Here is a 17,610-nt window from a genome sequence, read left to right on the forward strand (position 1 = left end):
ATTTCATTTCCAGCCCCACATCATTTATTTCATTTCCAGCCCCATAATCTTTTATTTCAGCTCCTCCAGCCCCACAGTGATTTCAGCCCCAGCCCCAAGATCTTTATTTCAGCTCCAGCTCTGTGAGATTTCAGCTCCAGTCGATATTTCAGCTCCAGCTCTGCATCATCTCAGCTCCAGCTCCAGACCTACGGTCAGTATTTCTGCCCCAGCTCCACTCTGTATTTCAGCCCCAGCACCACAGATTTTATTTCCGCTCCAGCCCCGCAGTGATTGCAGCTCCTTCAGCCCCACACGCTCTATTTCAGCTCTGGCGCCAAGATCTTGATTTCAGCTCCAGCTCTGTGTCATCTCAGCTCCAGCCCTACGGTCAGTATTTCTGCCCCAGCCCCGTCATCTTTATTTCAGCCCCAGCCTTCCAGGTTTTTTATTTCAGCTCCAGCACGATAGATTTTATTCCGGCTCCAGCCCCGCAGTGATTTCAGCTCCTTCAGCCCCACACTCTGGATTTCAGCTCCAGCCCCAAGATCTTTTTCGGCTCCAGCTCTGTGGTGTCTCAGCTCCAGCTCTGGCCCCAAGATCTTTATTTCAGTTACAGCCCCACATTATTTATTTCATTTCCAGCCCCATAATCTTTTATTTCAGCTCCAGCCCCATCCCCGCAGTGATTTCAGCTCCTTCAGCCCCACACTCTCTATTTCAGCCCCAGCCCCGCAGTGATTTCAGCTCCTTCAGCTCCACACTCTGGATTTCAGCTCCAGCTCTGCGGTGTCTCAGCTCCAGCTCTGGCCCCAAGATCTTTACCTCAACTCCAGCCCCACAATATTTATTTCATTTCCAGCCCCATAATCTTTTATTTCAGCTCCAGCTCCAGCCCCGCAGTGATTTCAGCTCCTTCAGCTCCAGCCCCAAGATCTTGATTTCAGCTCCTCTAGCTCCACATTATTTATTTCAGTCCCAGCCCTGTGATCTTTATTTCAGTCCCAGCCCCACATTATTTATTTCAGTCCCAGCCCCACATTATTTATTTCAGTCCCAGCCCCACATTATTTATTTCAGTCCCAGCCCCACATTATTTATTTCAGTCCCAGCCCCACATTATTTATTTCAGTCCCAGCCCCACATTATTTATTTCAGTCCCAGCCCCGCAGTGATTTCAGCTCCAGCCCCATGGTGTATGTCAGCCCCAGCGCCATGATCTTTATTCCAGCTCCAGCCCCACAGTGATTTCAGCTCCTCCAGCCCCAAGATCTTGATTTCACCTCCAGCCCCAAGATCTTGATTTCACCTCCAGCCCCAAGATCTTGATTTCACCTCCAGCCCCAAGATCTTGATTTCACCTCCAGCCCCAAGATCTTGATTTCACCTCCAGCCCCAAGATCTTGATTTCACCTCCAGCCCCAAGATCTTGATTTCACCTCCAGCCCCAAGATCTTGATTTCACCTCCAGCCCCAAGATCTTGATTTCACCTCCAGCCCCAAGATCTTGATTTCACCTCCAGCCCCAAGATCTTGATTTCACCTCCAGCCCCAAGATCTTTGATTTCAGCTCCTCCAGCACCACAGTGATTTCAGCTCCTCCAACCCCACACTCTCTATTTCAGCCCCAGCCCCAAGATCCTTATTTCAGCTCCAGCTCTGTGAAATTTCAGCTCCAGTCGATATTTCGGCTCCAGCTCTGCATCACATCAGCCTCAGCCTTACAGTCAGTATTTCAGCCCCAGCCTCGCAGTGATTTCAGCTCCTTCAGCTCCACACTCTGGATTTCAGCTCCAGCCCCGAGATCTTTATTTCATTTCCAGCCCCACATCATTTATTTCATTTCCAGCCCCATAATCTTTTATTTCAGCTCCAGCTCCAGCCCCGCAGTGATTTCAGCTCCTCCAACCCCACACTCTTTATTTCAGCTCCTCCAGCCCCACACTCTCTATTTCAGCCCCAGCCCCAATATCTTTATTTCGGCTCTGGCTCTGTGAGATTTCAGCTACAGTTGATATCTCAGCCCCAGCCCCGCAGTGATTTCAGCTCCTTCAGCCCCACACTCTGGATTTCAGCCCCAGCCCCAAGATCCTTATTTCAGCTCCAGCTCTGTGAAATTTCAGCTCCAGTCGATATTTCGGCTCCAGCTCTGCGTCGTCTCAGCTCCAGCTCTGCATCACATCAGCCCCAGCCCCACAGTGATTTCAGCTCCTTCAGCTCCACACTCTGGATTTCAGCCCCAGCCCCACATTATTTATCTCAGCCCCAGCCCCAAGATCTTGATTTCAGCCCCAGCCCTGCAGTGATTTCAGCTCCTCCAACCCCACACTCTCTATTTCAGCCCCAGCCCCGCAGTGATTTCAGCTCCTTCAGCTCCACACTCTGGATTTCAGCTCCAGCCCCAAGATCTTTATTTCATTTCCAGCCCCATAATCTTTTATTTCAGCTCCTCCAGCACCACAGTGATTTCAGCCCCAGCCCCATGATCTTTATTTCAGCTCCAGCACCGCAGATTTTGTTCCAGCTCCAGCCCCACACTCTCTATTTCAGCTCCTCCAGCCCCACACTCCCTATTTCAGCCCCAGCCCCAAGATCTTTATTTCAGCTCCAGCTCTGTGAGATTTCAGCTCCAGTCGATATCTCAGCTCCAGCTCCAGCCCTACGGTCAGTATTTCTGCCCCAGCCCCACACTCTGTATTTCAGCCCCAGCACCACAGATTTTATTCCAGCTCCAGCCCCGCAGTGATTGCAGCTCCTCCAGCCTCACACATTTTTATTTCAGCCCCAGCCCTGCAATTTCATTTCAGCTCCAGCTCTGCGTAGTCTCAGCCCCCGCCCCACATTATTTATCTCAGCCCCAGCCCCATGATCTTTATTCCATCCCCAGCTCTGAGATATCAGCCACAGCCCTGCAGTCGATATTTCAGCTTCAGCTCTGTGTCATCTCAGCTCCAGCCCCAGCCCCGCAGTGATTTCAGCTCCTCCAGCCCCACACTCTGGATTTCAGCTCCAGCTCTGCGGTGTCTCAGCTCCAGCTCTGGCCCCAAGATCTTTACCTCAACTCCAGCCCCACAATATTTATTTCATTTCCAGCCCCATAATCTTTTATTTCAGCTCCAGCCCCAGCCCCACAGTGATTTCAGCTCCTCCAGCCCCACACTCTGGATTTCAGCCCCAGCCCCAAGATCTTGATTTCACCTCCAGCCCCAAGATCCTTATTTCAGCTCCAGTCGATATTTCGGCTCCAGCTCTGCGTCGTCTCAGCTCCAGCTCTGCATCACATCAGCCTCAGCCTTACAGTCAGTATTTCAGCCCCAGCCCCACAGTGATTTCAGCTCCTTCAGCTCCACACTCTGGATTTCAGCCCCAGCCCCACATTATTTATCTCAGCCCCAGCCCCAAGATCTTGATTTCAGCCCCAGCCCTGCAGTGATTTCAGCTCCTCCAACCCCACACTCTATTCCAGCCCCAGCCCCGCAGTGATTTCAGCTCCTTCAGCTCCACACTCTGGATTTCAGCTCCAGCCCCAAGATCTTTATTGCAGCTCCAGCCCCCCATCATTTATTTCATTTCCAGCCCCATAATCTTTTATTTCAGCTCCAGCCCCGCAGTGATTTCAGCTCCTCCAACCCCCCGCTCTCTATTTCAGCTCCAGCCCCACAGTGATTTCAGCTCCTTCAGCCCCACACTCTGGATTTCAGTCCCAGCCCCAAGATCTTTATTTCAGCTCCAGCTCTGCAGTGTCTCAGCTCCAGCCCCACATTATTTATCTCAGCCCCAGCCCCAAAATCTTGATTCCAGCTCCAGCCCTGCAGTGATTTAAGCCCCAGCCCTACGGTCAGTATTTCTGCCCCAGCCCCACACTCTCTATTTCAGCCCCAGCACCACAGAATTTATTCCAGCTCCAGCCCCACACTATTTATTTCAGCTACAGGTATGCAAGATTCCAGCTACAGTTATATTTCAGCTCCACCTCTGCGTTGTCTCAGCCCCAGCCCTGTGATCCTGATTTTACCTCCAGCTCTGTGAGTTTTCAGCTCCTGCCCCACTGTCTTGGTTTCAGCTCCAGCTCTTCATCTTCCCACTGCCTCCTCGCAAGAGCTGCTCCTGGTTCTCATGCAGCACAGGCGCTGTTGACAAGGTCAAAAATCAATCACTGTCATCACTCAAATGTTACTGTGAGCTGTCAGCTCTGTCCCAATATTGCCTCACACATGCATGAACCACAAATAAAGCATTAGCCCCCACCCTGCCCATCACCCCCCAACCCAGCATTTAGGGGTTGGGAACAGTGGCTCAGCCTCCAGTTCCCCATCCCCAAAGGCAGCACTTGGCCTTGCCCCGAGCCCCAGGCTCAGGGCTTCGTGTGGCTACTAAGCCCCCCACCCCAGCCGGGTCCTTCAGCCCCAAACACAGCACTTAGTCTCCAGCTCAGGGGCCAGCAGCCCCCAGCCTGGTGTGATGGGGAAAGGGGGAGTGGAGTGCTTGGGAACTAGGGGGCACCTCCCGGGGGAGGAACTGGCATGGGGAGCAGCACCCACCCGGGAAAACTTTATTGCACTGGTACACTTTATTAGCTTTAAGCATCATCATACATTGTATTTACAATAACATAATAAAATAATTACTTTATTGTTACTTATATTATTATTACAGCAGGCCCCAGCCCTAACCCCGCCCCAGGCAGCTCCCCGTGCCCCTCGCCGCCCCTGCGGGCCCCGGCTCCCGCTCGGCGCCGCACGAACCTCTGGGGCCGCCGCCGCTGCCCGACCCCAGCGGGAACAGCCATTGCCCAGCACACCGCCCACCTAGGCCGGGTCTCCCCTCGCCCACCTCCTGCCCGGGGCTCACTCACGCTCCCCTGCGCCGCTCCTCAGCCCCAACACGAGCCGCAGAGCCCACCCACACGAAGAGACGCTCCCGTGCAGGGCTCCCCCGGCCCCGCTCACCTCAGCCAGCAGGACGGAGCAGCGGCACCCCACGCTCCCTACGGCAGCCGCACCGCACTGCCGCTGTCATCTCCCACCGTGCGGCTTTTATAGGTACGTCTCGCCACGCCCCTTCCGGCCCAGCCAATCCTGACCCGAGGTAGCGCCTCGCCCCACCAATGCCGACCCGCCCTTTTCCGTTACACTCAATCCGAGCCCGCCCCTTCAGTCCGGCTGCGGCCGTCTCCGCGCCGACCAATCCCGACGCGTCTTTTCAATCCACCCCCGCCCGTCTCCGCGCCGACCAATCATGGCGCGTCTTCTCAATCCGCCCCGCCCCCGCCCGCTCCGCCCAATCCAGGCCCGTCCCTTCGATCCCGCCTCCGGCTTCCCGCCCCCGCCGCTCGCGGAGGCGCGGCCCGGCTGCAGGCGCAGGAAGCCCGGTCCCCGCCCCGCGACCCGGAACCGCTCCCGGGCGGGCGGGAGCCGCTGCGGCTGCTCCGCCCGTCCCCGCCCCCGCCCCCGCCCCATGAGTGGGTAGGGAGCTGCCCCGGAGGGATACGGGGCTCCGGCAGCCCCGCGGTGGGGAAGCCGCCGTGCCCCGCTCCCCCGGGGCCGCCGCCCTCAGCCCTGTCCCCTCCCTTCCGCGGGAAGCGGCTGGGCCAGGGCCGGGGGAAGGGGCGAGCTCCGCGGGGCCGGGCCCCTGGGGCTGCCCCGGCTCCTGCTGCCGCCGTCCGCCCGGAGAGGCCGGGAGCGACCGTGCCGCGGCCCCGGCGCCCGGCCTGGAGGACCTCGGCGGCGACGGTGAGTGGGGCCGGGGCTGGGGCTGGGGCCGGGGGTCCCCGAGGCTCCGGGAACAGCCCGGGCGAGCGGCGCCGGCGGGTGCCGGGGCTGCCCCGGGCGCTGGGCTCTGGGGGCCGCAGCCCGGCCCCTGCCTCCCCCCCGGGCACGGGGCTGGGACCCGGCGGCGCAGCGAGGGGCCGGGAGCGGCCGCCCCGAGCCCGGCTGAGGGGCCGCGGGGCCGGGGAGCGCCCGGGGCGGAGCGGGGGGTCCCGGGCCGGGCCCGGCTGCAGCGGTGCTGGGCGGGCCGGAGGCCGGCGGGGGGTGGCTGCGGGCTCCGCGGGGGCTGCCCGGGCCGGCAGCCTCCAGCCCCAGGGGCTTTCTTTCCCCTCCGGCCCCACAGCAGTCATTTCAGCTCCAGCTCTGCGTTGTGTCAGCCCCAGCCCTACAACCTCTATTTCAGCCCCAGCCCTACAGCTTTGATTTCAGATCTCATCTACAGTCTCCATTTCAGCTCCAGCTCTGAGATGTTTCAGCTCCAGCCCTACAGCATTTATTTCAGCTCCAGCTCTGTGTCACGGCAGCTCCAGCCCTACGGTCTGTATTTCTGCCCCACATTATTAACAAGCGATAGCATGAGAGAAAATGGCCTCAGGTTGCGCCAGGGGAGGTTTGGATTGAATATGAGGAAAAATTTCTTCCACAAAAGGGTTGTCAGCAGCTGCCCAGGGTGGTGGTGGAGTCACCATCCCTGGAGTGATTTAAAAGCCGTGTAGATGTGGTGCTGAGGGACATGGGTTAGTGGTGGGCTTGGCAGTGCTGGGGTAACGGTTGGACTGAATGATCTTAAGGGCCTTTTCCAGCATAAAGGATTCTGTGATTATTTATTTCAGTGCCAGCCCTGTGGTCTTTATTTCAGCTCCAGCCCTGCACTGTGTTGCATCTCCGGCTCTGCATTGTTTTGCCTCCGGCGACAGAATCTGTATTTCAGCCCCAGCCTTTATTCCAGCTTCAGTTCCAGACCAACAATCTTTATTATGGCTTCAGCTCTGTGATGTTTCAGCTCCAGCCCCACTGCCTCCATGGCAGCACAGGGGCTCTTGACAAGGTCATAAATCAATCACTGTCATCACTCCAATGTCACTATGAGCTGTCAGCTCTGTCCCAATATCACCTCATCTATGGATGAACCTTGAATAAAGAGTTGGCCCCCCCAACCCCCGTTTCGCCTAGAGACTATCATCTCATGCGTTGAGTTCAGCCTGGTGCATGCCGGCGTCCCGAGGTTTGGAGGCAAACCTGACCGGACCCCCACCTCCAGTGAGGGGCCCATGGCCCTGACCCCCTCCCAGCCCAGCACCCCCCACCCTGCTCTCACCCCCCACCCCCCTACCCAGTGCCCTTTGGCTGCTGAGCCCCGCAACCCAGCCGGGTCCTTCAGCCCCAAACGCAGCACTTAGTCTCCAGCTCAGGGACTGGCAGCCCCGGGCCCGGTGTGATGGGGAAGGGGGAATGGCCCCGGGCGGGGAGTGCTGGCGAACTGGGGGGGCAGATCTCATGGGGAGGGGAGAGCAGCTGCCCACCGGGGAAAGTTTATTGCACTGTAACACTTTATTAGGTCAAAGTTGCATTATTATACATCACATTTACAATAACATAATAAAATAAAAACAATGATTTACATTATTAGCTTTAATTATTCCTAGCCACAGCCCCCGCGGGAGCAGGGCCCGGCCCCCCCCAGCACGGCACAGCCGCGCCCCGACCCCCCACCCGGCTCCCGCTGCCCCTCAGGACCCGCTCGGGACCCACCCGCCTCCCGTCCCGGGCAGCGCCCGGTGCCCCTCGCCGCCCCTGCGGGCCCCGGCACCCGCTCGGCGCCGCACGAACCTCCGGGGCCGCCATCGCTGCCCGACCCCAGTGCGGAGCAGCCGGCGGCACCGGGCCCCGCTCCCCCACAGGGCACGGCCCGGCCCAGCACCCCCGCCCCGCCACACCGCCCGCCCGGGCCCGCACAGCGCCGGGTCTCCCCCTGAACCGCCTCCTGCCCGGGGCCCGGCCCTGTCGCTCCCGCCGCCGGAGCGGAGCTCGGGCCCGCCCGCGCCAACAGACGCCCCAGCCCGGCCCCCACTGCCCGCCGCCCCGCTCCCGGCGCCCCCCGGCCCGGCTCACCGGCGCTCCTCGGCCCGCGGGGCGGCAGCACCGGCACCGCAGCACCGGCACCACCGCCCGCTGCTCGCACTGCCGCCACCGCCCGCGCACGCGCTCGACGGCCTCCGGCCCCGCCAATCCCGGCCCGAGAAACCGCCCGGCCCCGCCAATCCCGGCCCAGCCCCACCTGTCTACCCTTGGCCCAATCCCGGCCCGCCCGTTCCTGACCCGCCCTTCTGTCCTTGGCCTAATCCCGGCCGACCCGTCCCCGTCCCGGCTCCAGCCAATCCCGTTCCGCTCCTTCAATCCGGCCCCGCCCCGCCCGTCCCACTCCGCCCAATCCCGGCCCGTCTTTTCAATCCGCCCCCGCCCGGTCCCCGGCCCCGCTGTCCCGCCCAGGCCCCGATCCCGCCGCCGCTCCGGGAGGCGCGGCCCGGCCGGAGGAGGGAGAGCCCCTTCCTGGCCTCACTGCGGAGCCCCCGCGCGCCCTCCTCGGCACCCCACACCCGCTGCCGGGGCTGCACGTGTCGGGCCGGCACTACTGCGGCGCCGCGGAGCGGCGGCGCGTAATTGGGCCCCCCGGGGAACGGCGGCGGGGACGGGGAGCCGGGTGGGGCGGGGCCGGATTGAAGAGACGGGCTCGGATTGGTCAAAATGGAGAGGGCGGGGTCGGGACGGACGGCTCGGGATTGGGCCAAGGGCAGGAGGGCGGGACGGGCACTGGCGGGGGAGGATTGGTGGGGCCGGGCTCTGTCCCGCGTCGGGATTGGCGGGGCCGGGCGATTTCTCGGGCCGGGATTGGCGGGGCTGGAGGCCGTCGAGCGCGTGCGCGGGTGGGCGGTGGTGCCGGTGCTGCGGTGCAGGTGCTGCCGCCCCGCGGGCCGAGGAGCGCCGGTGAGCCGGGCCGGGGGGCGCCGGGAGCGGGGCGGCGGGCAGTGGGGGCCGGGCTGGGGCGTCTGTTGGCGCGGGCGGGCCCGAGCTCCGCTCCGGCGGCGGGAGCGACAGGGCCGGGCCCCGGGCAGGAGGCGGTTCAGGGGGAGACCCGGCGCTGTGCGGGCCCGGGCGGGCGGTGTGGCGGGGCGGGGGTGCTGGGCCGGGCCGTGCCCTGTGGGGGAGCGGGGCCCGGTGCCGCCGGCTGCTCCGCACTGGGGTCGGGCAGCGATGGCGGCCCCGGAGGTTCGTGCGGCGCCGAGCGGGTGCCGGGGCCCGCAGGGGCGGCGAGGGGCACCGGGCGCTGCCCGGGACGGGAGGCGGGTGGGTCCCGAGCGGGTCCTGAGGGGCAGCGGGAGCCGGGTGGGGGGTCGGGGCGCGGCTGTGCCGTGCTGGGGGGGGCCGGGCCCTGCTCCCGCGGGGGCTGTGGCTAGGAATAATTAAAGCTAATAATGTAAATCATTGTTTTTATTTTATTATGTTATTGTAAATGTGATGTATAATAATGCAACTTTGACCTAATAAAGTGTTACAGTGCAATAAACTTTCCCCGGTGGGCAGCTGCTCTCCCCTCCCCATGAGATCTGCCCCCCCAGTTCCCCAGCACTCCCTGCCCGGGGCCATTCCCCCTTCCCCATCACACCGGGCCCGGGGCTGCCAGTCCCTGAGCTGGAGACTAAGTGCTGCGTTTGGGGCTGAAGGACCCGGCTGGGTTGCGGGGCTCAGCAGCCAAAGGGCACTGGGTAGGGGGGTGGGGGGTGAGAGCAGGGTGGGGGGTGCTGGGCTGGGAGGGGGTCAGGGCCATGGGACCCTCACCGGAGGTGGGGGTCCGGTCGGGTTTGCCCCCAAACCTCAGGACGCCGGCATGCACCAGGCCGAACTCAACGCATGAGATGGGCAAAACAGGGACTGGGGGGCCAACTCTTTATTCAAGGTTCATCCATAGATGAGGTGATCTTGGGACAGAGCTGACAGCTCACAGTGACATTTGAGTGATGACAGTGATTGATTTATGACCTTGTCAACAGCCCCTGTGCTGCCATGAGAACGTGGAGGCAGTGGGGCTGGAGCTGAAACGTCACAGAACTGAAGCCATAATAAAGATTGTTGGTCTGGAACTGAAGCTGGAATAAAGGCTGGGGCTGAAATACAGATTCTGTCGCCGGAGGCAAAACAATGCAGAGCCGGAGATGCAACACAGTGCAGGGCTGGAGCTGAAATAAAGACCACAGGGCTGGCACTGAAATAATCACAGAATCCTTTATGCTGGAAAAGGCCCTTAAGATCATTCAAACCACTAACCCATGTCCCTCAGCACCACATCTACACAGCTTTTAAATCCCTCCAGGGACAGGGACTCCACCACCGCCCTGGGCAGCCTGTTCCAGTGCTTCACAACCCTTTTGTGGAAGAAATTTTTCCTCATATTCAATCCAAACCTCCCCTGGCGCAACCTGAGGCCATTTCCTCTCATGCTATCGCTTGTTAATAATGTGGGGCTGAAATACAGACTGTAGGGCTGGAGCTGCTGTGACACAGAGCTGGAGCTGAAATAAATGCTGTAGGGCTGGAGCTGAAACATCTCAGAGCTGGAGCTGAAATGGAGACTGTAGATGAGATCTGAAATCAAAGCTGTAGGGCTGGGGCTGAAATAGAGGTTGTAGGGCTGGGGCTGACACAACGCAGAGCTGGAGCTGAAATGACTGCTGTGGGGCCGGAGGGGAAAGAAAGCCCCTGGGGCTGGAGGCTGCCGGCCCGGGCAGGGACGGGGGGGGCTTGTCCTGGGCCGGGGGCGCAGCTCCCCGCGGGGCTCGGCCCGGGCAGCCCCCGCGGAGCCCGCAGCCGCCCCCCGCCGGCCTCCGGCCCGCCCAGCGCCGCTGCAGCCGGGCCCGGCCCGGGACCCCCCGCTCCGCCCCGGGCGCTCCCCGGCCCCGCGGCCCCTCAGCCGGGCTCGGAGCGGCCGCTCCCGGCCCTTCGCTGCGCCGCGCCCCGGCCCCGTGCCCGGGAGGGACGCAGGGCCGGGCTGCGGCCCCCGGAGCCCAGCGCCCGGGGCAGCCCCGGCACCCGCCGGCGCCGCTCGCCCGGGCTGTTCCCGGAGCCCCGGGGACCCCCGCCCCGGCCCCACTCACCGTCGCCGCCGAGGTCCTCCAGGCCGGGCCCCGGGGCCGCGGCACGGCCGCTCCCGGCCTCTCCGGGCGCACGGCGGCAGCAGGAGCCGGGGCAGCCCCAGGGGCCCGGCCCCGCAGAGCCCGCCCCTTCCCCCGGCCCGGCCCGGCCCCCTCCCGCTCCCGGCCCCGCCCCGCAGCCCCCGGGACCCCCCGCCCCGGGCCCGCGCCACACCCCGCGGAAGGGAGGGGACGGGGCTGGGGGTGGTGGCCCCGGGGGAGCGGGGCATAGCGACTCCGCCACCCCGGGACCGCCGGAGCCCCGTGTCCCTCCGGGGCAGCCCCCCACCCACACACGGGGCGGGGACGGGCGGAGCAGCCGCAGCGGCTCCCGCCCGCCCGGGAGCGGTTCCGGGTCGCGGAGGCGGGACCTGCGGCAGCACCGGGGACCGGCGGCGACATGGTGGGGCGGGGGGCGGCGGGGCGGGGGGCGCGGCGGGTCCGCGGCGGGTTCTGACCGCGCCTTCCCCCCGCAGCGGTTCCGCTTCTGCGGGGACCTGGACTGCCCCGACTGGGTCCTGGCCGAGATCAGCACCCTGGCCAAAATCGTTAAGTGCCCGCGCCCCGCGCCGCCCCCCAGCCCCCTCCCCGTCCCCTGCCCGGTGCTCACCCCCCTTCTCCCTCCCCGCAGTCCTCGGTGAAGCTGAAGCTGATCTGCGCCCAGGTGCTGCGGGACCTGCTGGGGGAGGCCATCGAGGTGGGTGGGACCCCCGGGGGGTCGCCGCGGTGGGGTAGAGCAGGCTAAGTGCATAATTAGCAATATTACTATTTCATATTCTTGACGTCAGCCTTAGTGGTAAGAACGCTCCCAGCCAGCGCTAGTTGTAGAGATGTCAAATATTAGTAGCGTTAATGCTCAGAGTAATTAGCATCTGTTGGTGCGAGCGCGTTCCGCCCCGACGGCCCCGCGCTCTGCTCTCCCGCAGTACGAGAAGATCCTGAAGCTGACCTCCGACGCCAAGTTAGGTGAGCGCTGCCGCCCCGGCCCCGATCGGGGTCCCCCGGGGAGGACAGGCAGCCGTTGGGCAGTGGGGCCTTCCCAAGGCGGCAGCGCTAACCCTCCGTCCCGCCCGCAGAGTCGGGGGACGTGAAGGCCACCATCGCCGTCCTGGGCTTCATCCTCTCCAGCGCCGCCAAACACAACGTGGACAGCGAGTCCCTGTCGAGCGAGCTGCAGCAGCTGGGGCTGCCCAAAGGTAGCGGGGAAGGGACCCCCGGGGGTCACCGCGGGCTGGAGCTGGTGGGATGCGCCAGGGCCGAGCTGGCAGCCCCTGGCCGTCCCCCATCACCTCCCCTCCACGCCATCCATCCCCGGGGGCTCCTCTGGGTGCATTACCGGCGCTCAGCCACAGCGGAGCCGGCGTGAGCGGGGGGTTTTCTTGTCTTGTCTCTCCCCACCGTGGGCAGAGCACGCCGGCGGGTTGTGCCGGTGCTACGAGGAGAAGCAGAGCTCCCTCCAGGACAGGCTGCGGGCCTGCAGCCTGAGACGTGAGTGCGGCGGGGTGAGGGTTGGGGGTCAGGATGGGTCACCCTGCCCGAGCACGCTGGAGGTGCTGATGCTCCCCCCCCACCCGCCCCAGTGAGCCAGCTGGGCTCGGTGCGCTGGCGGGTGGATTACACCCTCAGCTCCAGCGAGCTGCGGGAGGTCAACGAGCCCCTCGTGCACCTGACCTTCAACCTGCGGGACGGGGAGCGCGGGAGCGTGGCGGCCGTCCCCATGGCCGTCTCGGCCGACAAGTTCCGGGTGCTGCTGGCAGGTGAGGCTAGAGAAGGGGGAATGCCAGGGGGAGATGCCAGGGGGGATGCAGGGGGAAGATGGAGGGGGAAGATGGAGGGGGGGATGCAGGGGGGGGATGCTGCGGCGCTGGCAGCTCCCCCCCCGCCTCCTCCCTCTCTCCCCAGAGCTGAAGCAGGCCCAGGCCCTGATGAACACCCTTCTCTGAGGCGCCAGCGCTGGATCGCAGGGCAGGACATGGTGTGCCCGAGCCCCGGCGCTGCCCGACTTGGGGCGGTGAAGCTGGGGGCAGCTCTCCCTGCCCTCCGCCCGGACCCCCGGCAGCAGGCGAGGCCGTGTCCCCGCGGGCAGCCCCAATAAAGGTGACAGTGACCGTACGGAGCCGTGTCCCGCCTGTTTCTCTGCGCGGCCGGGCGGTGCCTGTTGCTTTGGCGACACGCGGCAGGACCACAAGTCCCGGCGTGCCCCGCCGCCGCCCAGCCCATCTCCCCAGGCACCGGGGCGGCGGAGGCGGGGCAGGCCGGGCTCTCCGGTCGGGTGGCGGCGATGCCCGAGTGCCCGGAGCTGCACCTCGCCGGGCGTTACATCAACGAGGCGTGCGGCGGGGTGGTGTTCTCGGGCGGCGTGGAGCGCTCGGCCGTGGGCAGGGGCCCGGAGGTGCCCTTCTCCAGCGAGGCTTACCGGATCTCGGCCGCCTCCCGGGGCAAGGAGCTGCGGCTGACGCTGGCCCCGCTGGGCCCCGGGCCGGCGCAGGACCTCGTCTTCCGTTTCGGCATGTCGGGGTCGTTCCGGCTGTGCCCCGCGGCCCAGCCGCCCCGCCATGCCCACCTCCGCTTCCTCACCGCCGAGAGCCCCCCGCGCGCCCTCTGCTTCGTCGACGCCCGTCGCTTCGGCTCGTGGCGGCTGGGGGACGCCTGGCAGCCGGGCCGCGGGCCCTGCGTCCTCTCCGAGTACCAAGCCTTCAGGTGAGCGTCCCACCACCCTGCAGCCACAGCCCAGCCCGAGGGAAGCCCCCCCCCAGCTTTGTTTTGGCTGCTTTTACTGCGTGGCAGCAAACCAGGCGTGCCCAGGTGAACCTGCCCGATGCCGCGTGCTCTGCCACAGGGAGAACGTGCTGAAGAACCTGGAAGACAAGGCTTTTGACAAGCCCATCTGCGAGGCCCTCTTAAACCAGAAGTTTTTCAATGGAATTGGGAATTACCTCCGCGCGGAGATCCTGTACAGGTGAGGTGGGCTGCGCACCCGCTGACCTGCCGTGGAGGTTTGGTCTCCAAGGGTTTGCTTGATGGCTCCTCAGCTAAGCCGGCTGGGCCTCCTCGCCTGGTAGAGACGGGCAAGCACCAGAACTGAGAGCTCAGGCTTGTAACAGAGGGACTTTCTCAGGTTGAAGATCCCTCCCTTCGAAAAGGCTCGGACCGTGCTGGAGGCCCTGAAGGATCAGGAGCAGGCGAGGAGGAAGAAGGTAGGGAATAAGTACCTGATGCTTTTGCAGGCTCAGAAAGGGGCAGGTTTCCAGACAGACGCCACACCAGGGATTTGTTTGCCTGTGGGATGTCTCGGCATCTCCCAGGGGTCCCAGGAGCCTCCTGCCTCCATGCAGGGAGCTGGACTGAGCTGAGAAGCATTCCTGTTTTGGGTTCGGGCTCAGCAGCGGTGGAGGTGGTTCGGTTTGCTTCCAACTTGGGCTTAGCTGGGCGCGACGCTCTGGTCCAGATCTGCTGTTTTGGGCTTGTTCCAGTCCAAGGTTCAGGGCCAGTTTCGGTTCACGTTTGGTTCCTCGCTCTGATGGGGCAGAACATCGTCACGAGGCCCTTGCAGAGCTCGCACAGCCTCTGCCCGCACCACTGGCAGGAGGTATTTGCTGCTCTGAGCCTTTCCCGACGTGACAGCAGGCATTTTCCCTTCACAACTATAACGCTTGCTGCGTGGGAGCTCTCTCCTCGAGCACGTTACTGTCCTTTGCCATAAACGCCCGTGTCTGAGCACGTCTGTCCCTCCAACGGAGCGGTAAACGGGGCGCAGCAGCTCTGTAACCTCACGTGGCCGGGCTGACGAGCTGTGACAGCTCCCCGGGCACACGGCTGCCTGCTGCGCTGGTGCCCAGCGGCGCCCGGCTGCTGCTGTCGAGAAGTCTCTGTGTATATTTGGGGCTGGTGAAGAGGAAGGGCGAGGGAAACAAACACCTTGCAAGCTTAAACTCTCTGGGGAAGGCTGCAGTAGAGCCCACGGCCGATCTCGTGGCCCTGGGGGAGAGGAGGTGGCTATTTTAAAGCAGCCTGAAAACAAACCATGGGACCTGAGGCTGTTTTGACAGACTGCTGGCGTTCCTGCCTGCGAGCCCTCGTGTGTCTTGGCAGCTGTGGGGAGCGTGCTAATGCACAGTTCAAAGCCTACAATGGGGTGAGCTGAGGGCTGGCACGTGCCATGGAGGAGTTTGGCAGCTTACCTTCAGGAGGGCACGAGGAGATGGGGAATTTGGCTGCTGGTGGGGTGGAGAGACCCCCACGAGGTTGAGGTGGCTGGCAGGTGACTTCCCTCCCCTTCTCCACCCCCGCAGAATCCTTCCCTGACACTGAGCAAGAAGCTGAAGCTGATGCGGGAGAACCCGGATCTCCTGGAGCTGTGCCACACCGTGCCCATGGAGGTCATCGCGGCGGGTGAGGCGACAGGACAGGGACAGCTGGGGGGGACCTGGGCTTTACACCATCCTCCCCTGCGTTCCTAGCAGCAGGCACCCCAACACCAGGTCACTGCTGCTTCTCCATCTCTACCTCTGTCCTCTCCCTCTCTCCCTTGGCAGAGAAAAAGCTCTTAGACCCAGACCACTCGGATAACTACGCCGCTTTCAAGGACTGGCTGCGGTGTTACTTGGTGCCTGGCATGAGCTCCCTGCGCGACCGCAGCGGCAGGACCATATGGTTCCAGGTAGGAGGCTGGGGGCTCTGCCTGGGGCTGGGTGCCCCTGACCACTCCTCCAAGGGGACACCAGCCCATTTTCTGCTTCCCAAGACCCCCCAGCATTACTGTGTTGCTGGGGGTCTCCCTCTGCCAGACTGCTGTGACCACTGGACGTGGCGGTGACAAGGACCCTCCGTGCGCTGGCCAGCTGGCCAAGGGATGGCGGGCAGTCCGGAGCAGAGGGGCTGATTGTGGGACTGGGGGGCTTGGGTGGTGTGGTAGCCCCGTTCCTCCCTCCTGTGCCTCGTGTCTGGGTGAGGCACCGCAGTGGGACCTTGCAGAAGGAGCAGGGGCTGACAGGAGAGTCCCCGAGGCACGGGGCAGGCAGAGCAAGCCCGACTCCCCGGCTTCGCGGGGAAACGCAGCCGTTCCCCTATCACTGTCTTGGCTGCGGGGTGGAGAGGGGGCACGGATTCTGCTGCCACTACCTGAAGAATGACTGTGCTCCAGTCCATGCTCTGTCTCCTTCCTTGCAGGGAGAGCCTGGCCCCATGGCTCCCAAAGGTGAGTGTCCGCTCTCCTCCCCACAGGACCTGCTCTTGCTCTGGGAGGGCTGGAGCCTGGCGAGCCCAGGGGCAAAGCCCCTCTCCCTGGGGTGTGATGGCTGGTGGCACTGGGGGACAGAGCCCGCTGTCCCCAAGGTTCCCTACCAGCACACCCGCCTACCTGGGCGCAGCCTTTGCGCCCACAGGGTGCCTTTACAGGCCAGCACCTACGTCCCCTTCCTCGCCTGCCAGGCTGGGAGCAGGAGGGTGTGCTCTCCCTGGGGCTGCAAACCTGAACTCAGCAATGTCCCTGCAAGGTCACTGTGCCACAGCCTGTCCCCCTGAGGTGCAGGCACCCTCTGCCCCGTCCCCTCCTCACCCCGCCTAACCTGGCCACGTCTTCTCATGCAGGGCAGACGTCCCGCAAGAAGCGCGCTCAGCTGAAGGCAGATCCCGAGGCTCTGACCCCCAAGGTGAGCAGCTTTGTGGTTGATGCAGCTCCTGCTGGGTTTAGAGGCTGCCCCGTTCCCCGTGCCCTGCTCAGGCTGCTCCCGAATTCACGGCGGGGCTCCTACCTGGAGTTTCTCGTCAGCTGGCGGTCCAAGCACGCTTCTGCTGCTAAGCTCCGGCTCTGATGTCCACCCAGGTCACCACGCGCGCCTCGAAACGGCGCCCCAGGGCTGCAGCGAAACCCCCAAAGCCGGACACAGAGGAGGAGGAGGAGGCTGACAGGCCAAGGAAGGGACGTTCTCACAGGAGGAGGAAAGCAACGGCTGCTTCAGCCTCACCCGAGCTTGAGGTGCCCGTCAAAGCCCGAAGAAGCCGCCGGACGCCTGGGCGCAGGGGCAGAGGTGAGGCTGGCAGTCCCTGCGGCGTTCAAACGGGCTGTGGGAGTGTTCCCCCGTGTCAGGGGGACTGAGGGGGTGCCGAAGGGCAGGAGAGGAGCCAGCGGGGCAGAACCAGGCACCCCCTCAGCTTCTGCCTTCTCGTTTCCCTCTTCCAGGCGCAGCCCCTGCCGTGTGAGTGCTGCCCTCCTCCCGAGGGGCATTTTAACAGCCACAGGAGGAGCTCAGGGAGGGCCTGGGTTAGTGCTGGGGAAAAATGGGGCTGCTCTGTGCCCGTGCTCAGGCCTGCTTGCTACTGCTGCATCCCACCACTGTGGGAAAAAGCTGGGCTTGGTGATGGGGCTGATTTATCCAGCGTCCTGCTGTCCCCAGGCATTTGAGGGGGAGGAGAGCCACAGACTGCACATTGCACTGGACTCTGACCCCTCCTTCTGCCTAAAAGCGGATTCCCTCTTCCTTCCCCTCTGCCCTTTCTGGGTGTTTTTAGCTGACTAATAAAGTATTTTGTGTAGAAATCACCGTGCACGCCTTTTTGTGCTAAGGATAACCCCTCTGGGCCCAGCCTCTTCCCTCGATGGGCTGGAGCAGGCTTCACCTCAGCCCTAAAGATAAAGGTAAGCTCTGCCTCCCCAGTCCCAGGAGTGAGGTCCTGCT

General features: G+C 63.5%; 2 protein-coding genes and 3 long non-coding RNA genes across 6 annotated transcripts; 3 read left to right on the forward strand and 2 right to left on the reverse strand.

The window, feature by feature from the left end:
- Nucleotides 1–1,455: 1,455 nt before the first annotated feature.
- Nucleotides 1,456–4,976, reverse strand: LOC137668759 (uncharacterized). 2 transcript variants are annotated; one of them, XR_011048985.1, is made up of 3 exons: nt 4,725–4,976; nt 3,995–4,109; nt 1,456–3,251 (listed from the first exon to the last, which is right to left on the reverse strand). It is a non-coding gene; the product is annotated as an uncharacterized lncRNA (long non-coding RNA). The 2 variants fall into 2 exon arrangements; XR_011048984.1 differs by lacking the exon at nt 1,456–3,251 and having other exon boundaries at nt 3,872–4,109.
- Nucleotides 4,977–5,367: 391 nt separating this feature from the next.
- Nucleotides 5,368–6,904, forward strand: LOC137668919 (uncharacterized). The gene is made up of 3 exons (XR_011049014.1): nt 5,368–5,711; nt 6,202–6,284; nt 6,607–6,904. It is a non-coding gene; the product is annotated as an uncharacterized lncRNA (long non-coding RNA).
- Nucleotides 6,905–9,677: 2,773 nt separating this feature from the next.
- Nucleotides 9,678–10,998, reverse strand: LOC137669010 (uncharacterized). The gene is made up of 2 exons (XR_011049028.1): nt 10,898–10,998; nt 9,678–9,982 (listed from the first exon to the last, which is right to left on the reverse strand). It is a non-coding gene; the product is annotated as an uncharacterized lncRNA (long non-coding RNA).
- A 124-nt stretch (nt 10,999–11,122) lies between these two features.
- COMMD4 (COMM domain containing 4) lies at nt 11,123–13,045 on the forward strand. The gene is made up of 8 exons (XM_068410196.1): nt 11,123–11,336; nt 11,410–11,481; nt 11,565–11,630; nt 11,860–11,899; nt 12,010–12,129; nt 12,341–12,421; nt 12,514–12,690; nt 12,836–13,045. Exons 1-8 carry the CDS (start codon nt 11,334–11,336, stop codon nt 12,874–12,876), a joined length of 600 nt encoding a protein of 199 aa, XP_068266297.1. The 5' UTR covers nt 11,123–11,333; the 3' UTR covers nt 12,877–13,045.
- Nucleotides 13,046–13,054: 9 nt separating this feature from the next.
- NEIL1 (nei like DNA glycosylase 1) lies at nt 13,055–17,442 on the forward strand. The gene is made up of 9 exons (XM_068410195.1): nt 13,055–13,633; nt 13,773–13,892; nt 14,052–14,130; nt 15,226–15,325; nt 15,469–15,593; nt 16,103–16,130; nt 16,523–16,584; nt 16,758–16,962; nt 17,115–17,442. Exons 1-9 carry the CDS (start codon nt 13,215–13,217, stop codon nt 17,132–17,134), a joined length of 1,158 nt encoding a protein of 385 aa, XP_068266296.1. The 5' UTR covers nt 13,055–13,214; the 3' UTR covers nt 17,135–17,442.
- The last annotated feature ends 168 nt before the right edge of the window (nt 17,443–17,610 follow it).

This window comes from Nyctibius grandis, chromosome 11 (genome assembly GCF_013368605.1).
Source record: "Nyctibius grandis isolate bNycGra1 chromosome 11, bNycGra1.pri, whole genome shotgun sequence".
Taxonomy (NCBI): Eukaryota; Metazoa; Chordata; class Aves; order Nyctibiiformes; family Nyctibiidae; genus Nyctibius; species Nyctibius grandis.

Bases quoted from the DNA above. Each gene is read 5' to 3' on its own strand.
- COMMD4 (XM_068410196.1), top strand. The intron at 11,900-12,009 runs GTGAGCGCTGCC...TCCCGCCCGCAG, and splicing joins GACCTCCGACGCCAAGTTAG to AGTCGGGGGACGTGAAGGCC. The intron at 12,422-12,513 runs GTGAGTGCGGCG...CACCCGCCCCAG, and splicing joins GCGGGCCTGCAGCCTGAGAC to TGAGCCAGCTGGGCTCGGTG.
- NEIL1 (XM_068410195.1), top strand. From the start codon at position 13,215: ATGCCCGAGTGCCCGGAGCTGCACCTCGCCGGGCGTTACATCAACGAG. The intron at 13,634-13,772 runs GTGAGCGTCCCA...GCTCTGCCACAG, and splicing joins TCCGAGTACCAAGCCTTCAG to GGAGAACGTGCTGAAGAACC. The intron at 15,326-15,468 runs GTGAGGCGACAG...CTCCCTTGGCAG, and splicing joins CATGGAGGTCATCGCGGCGG to AGAAAAAGCTCTTAGACCCA.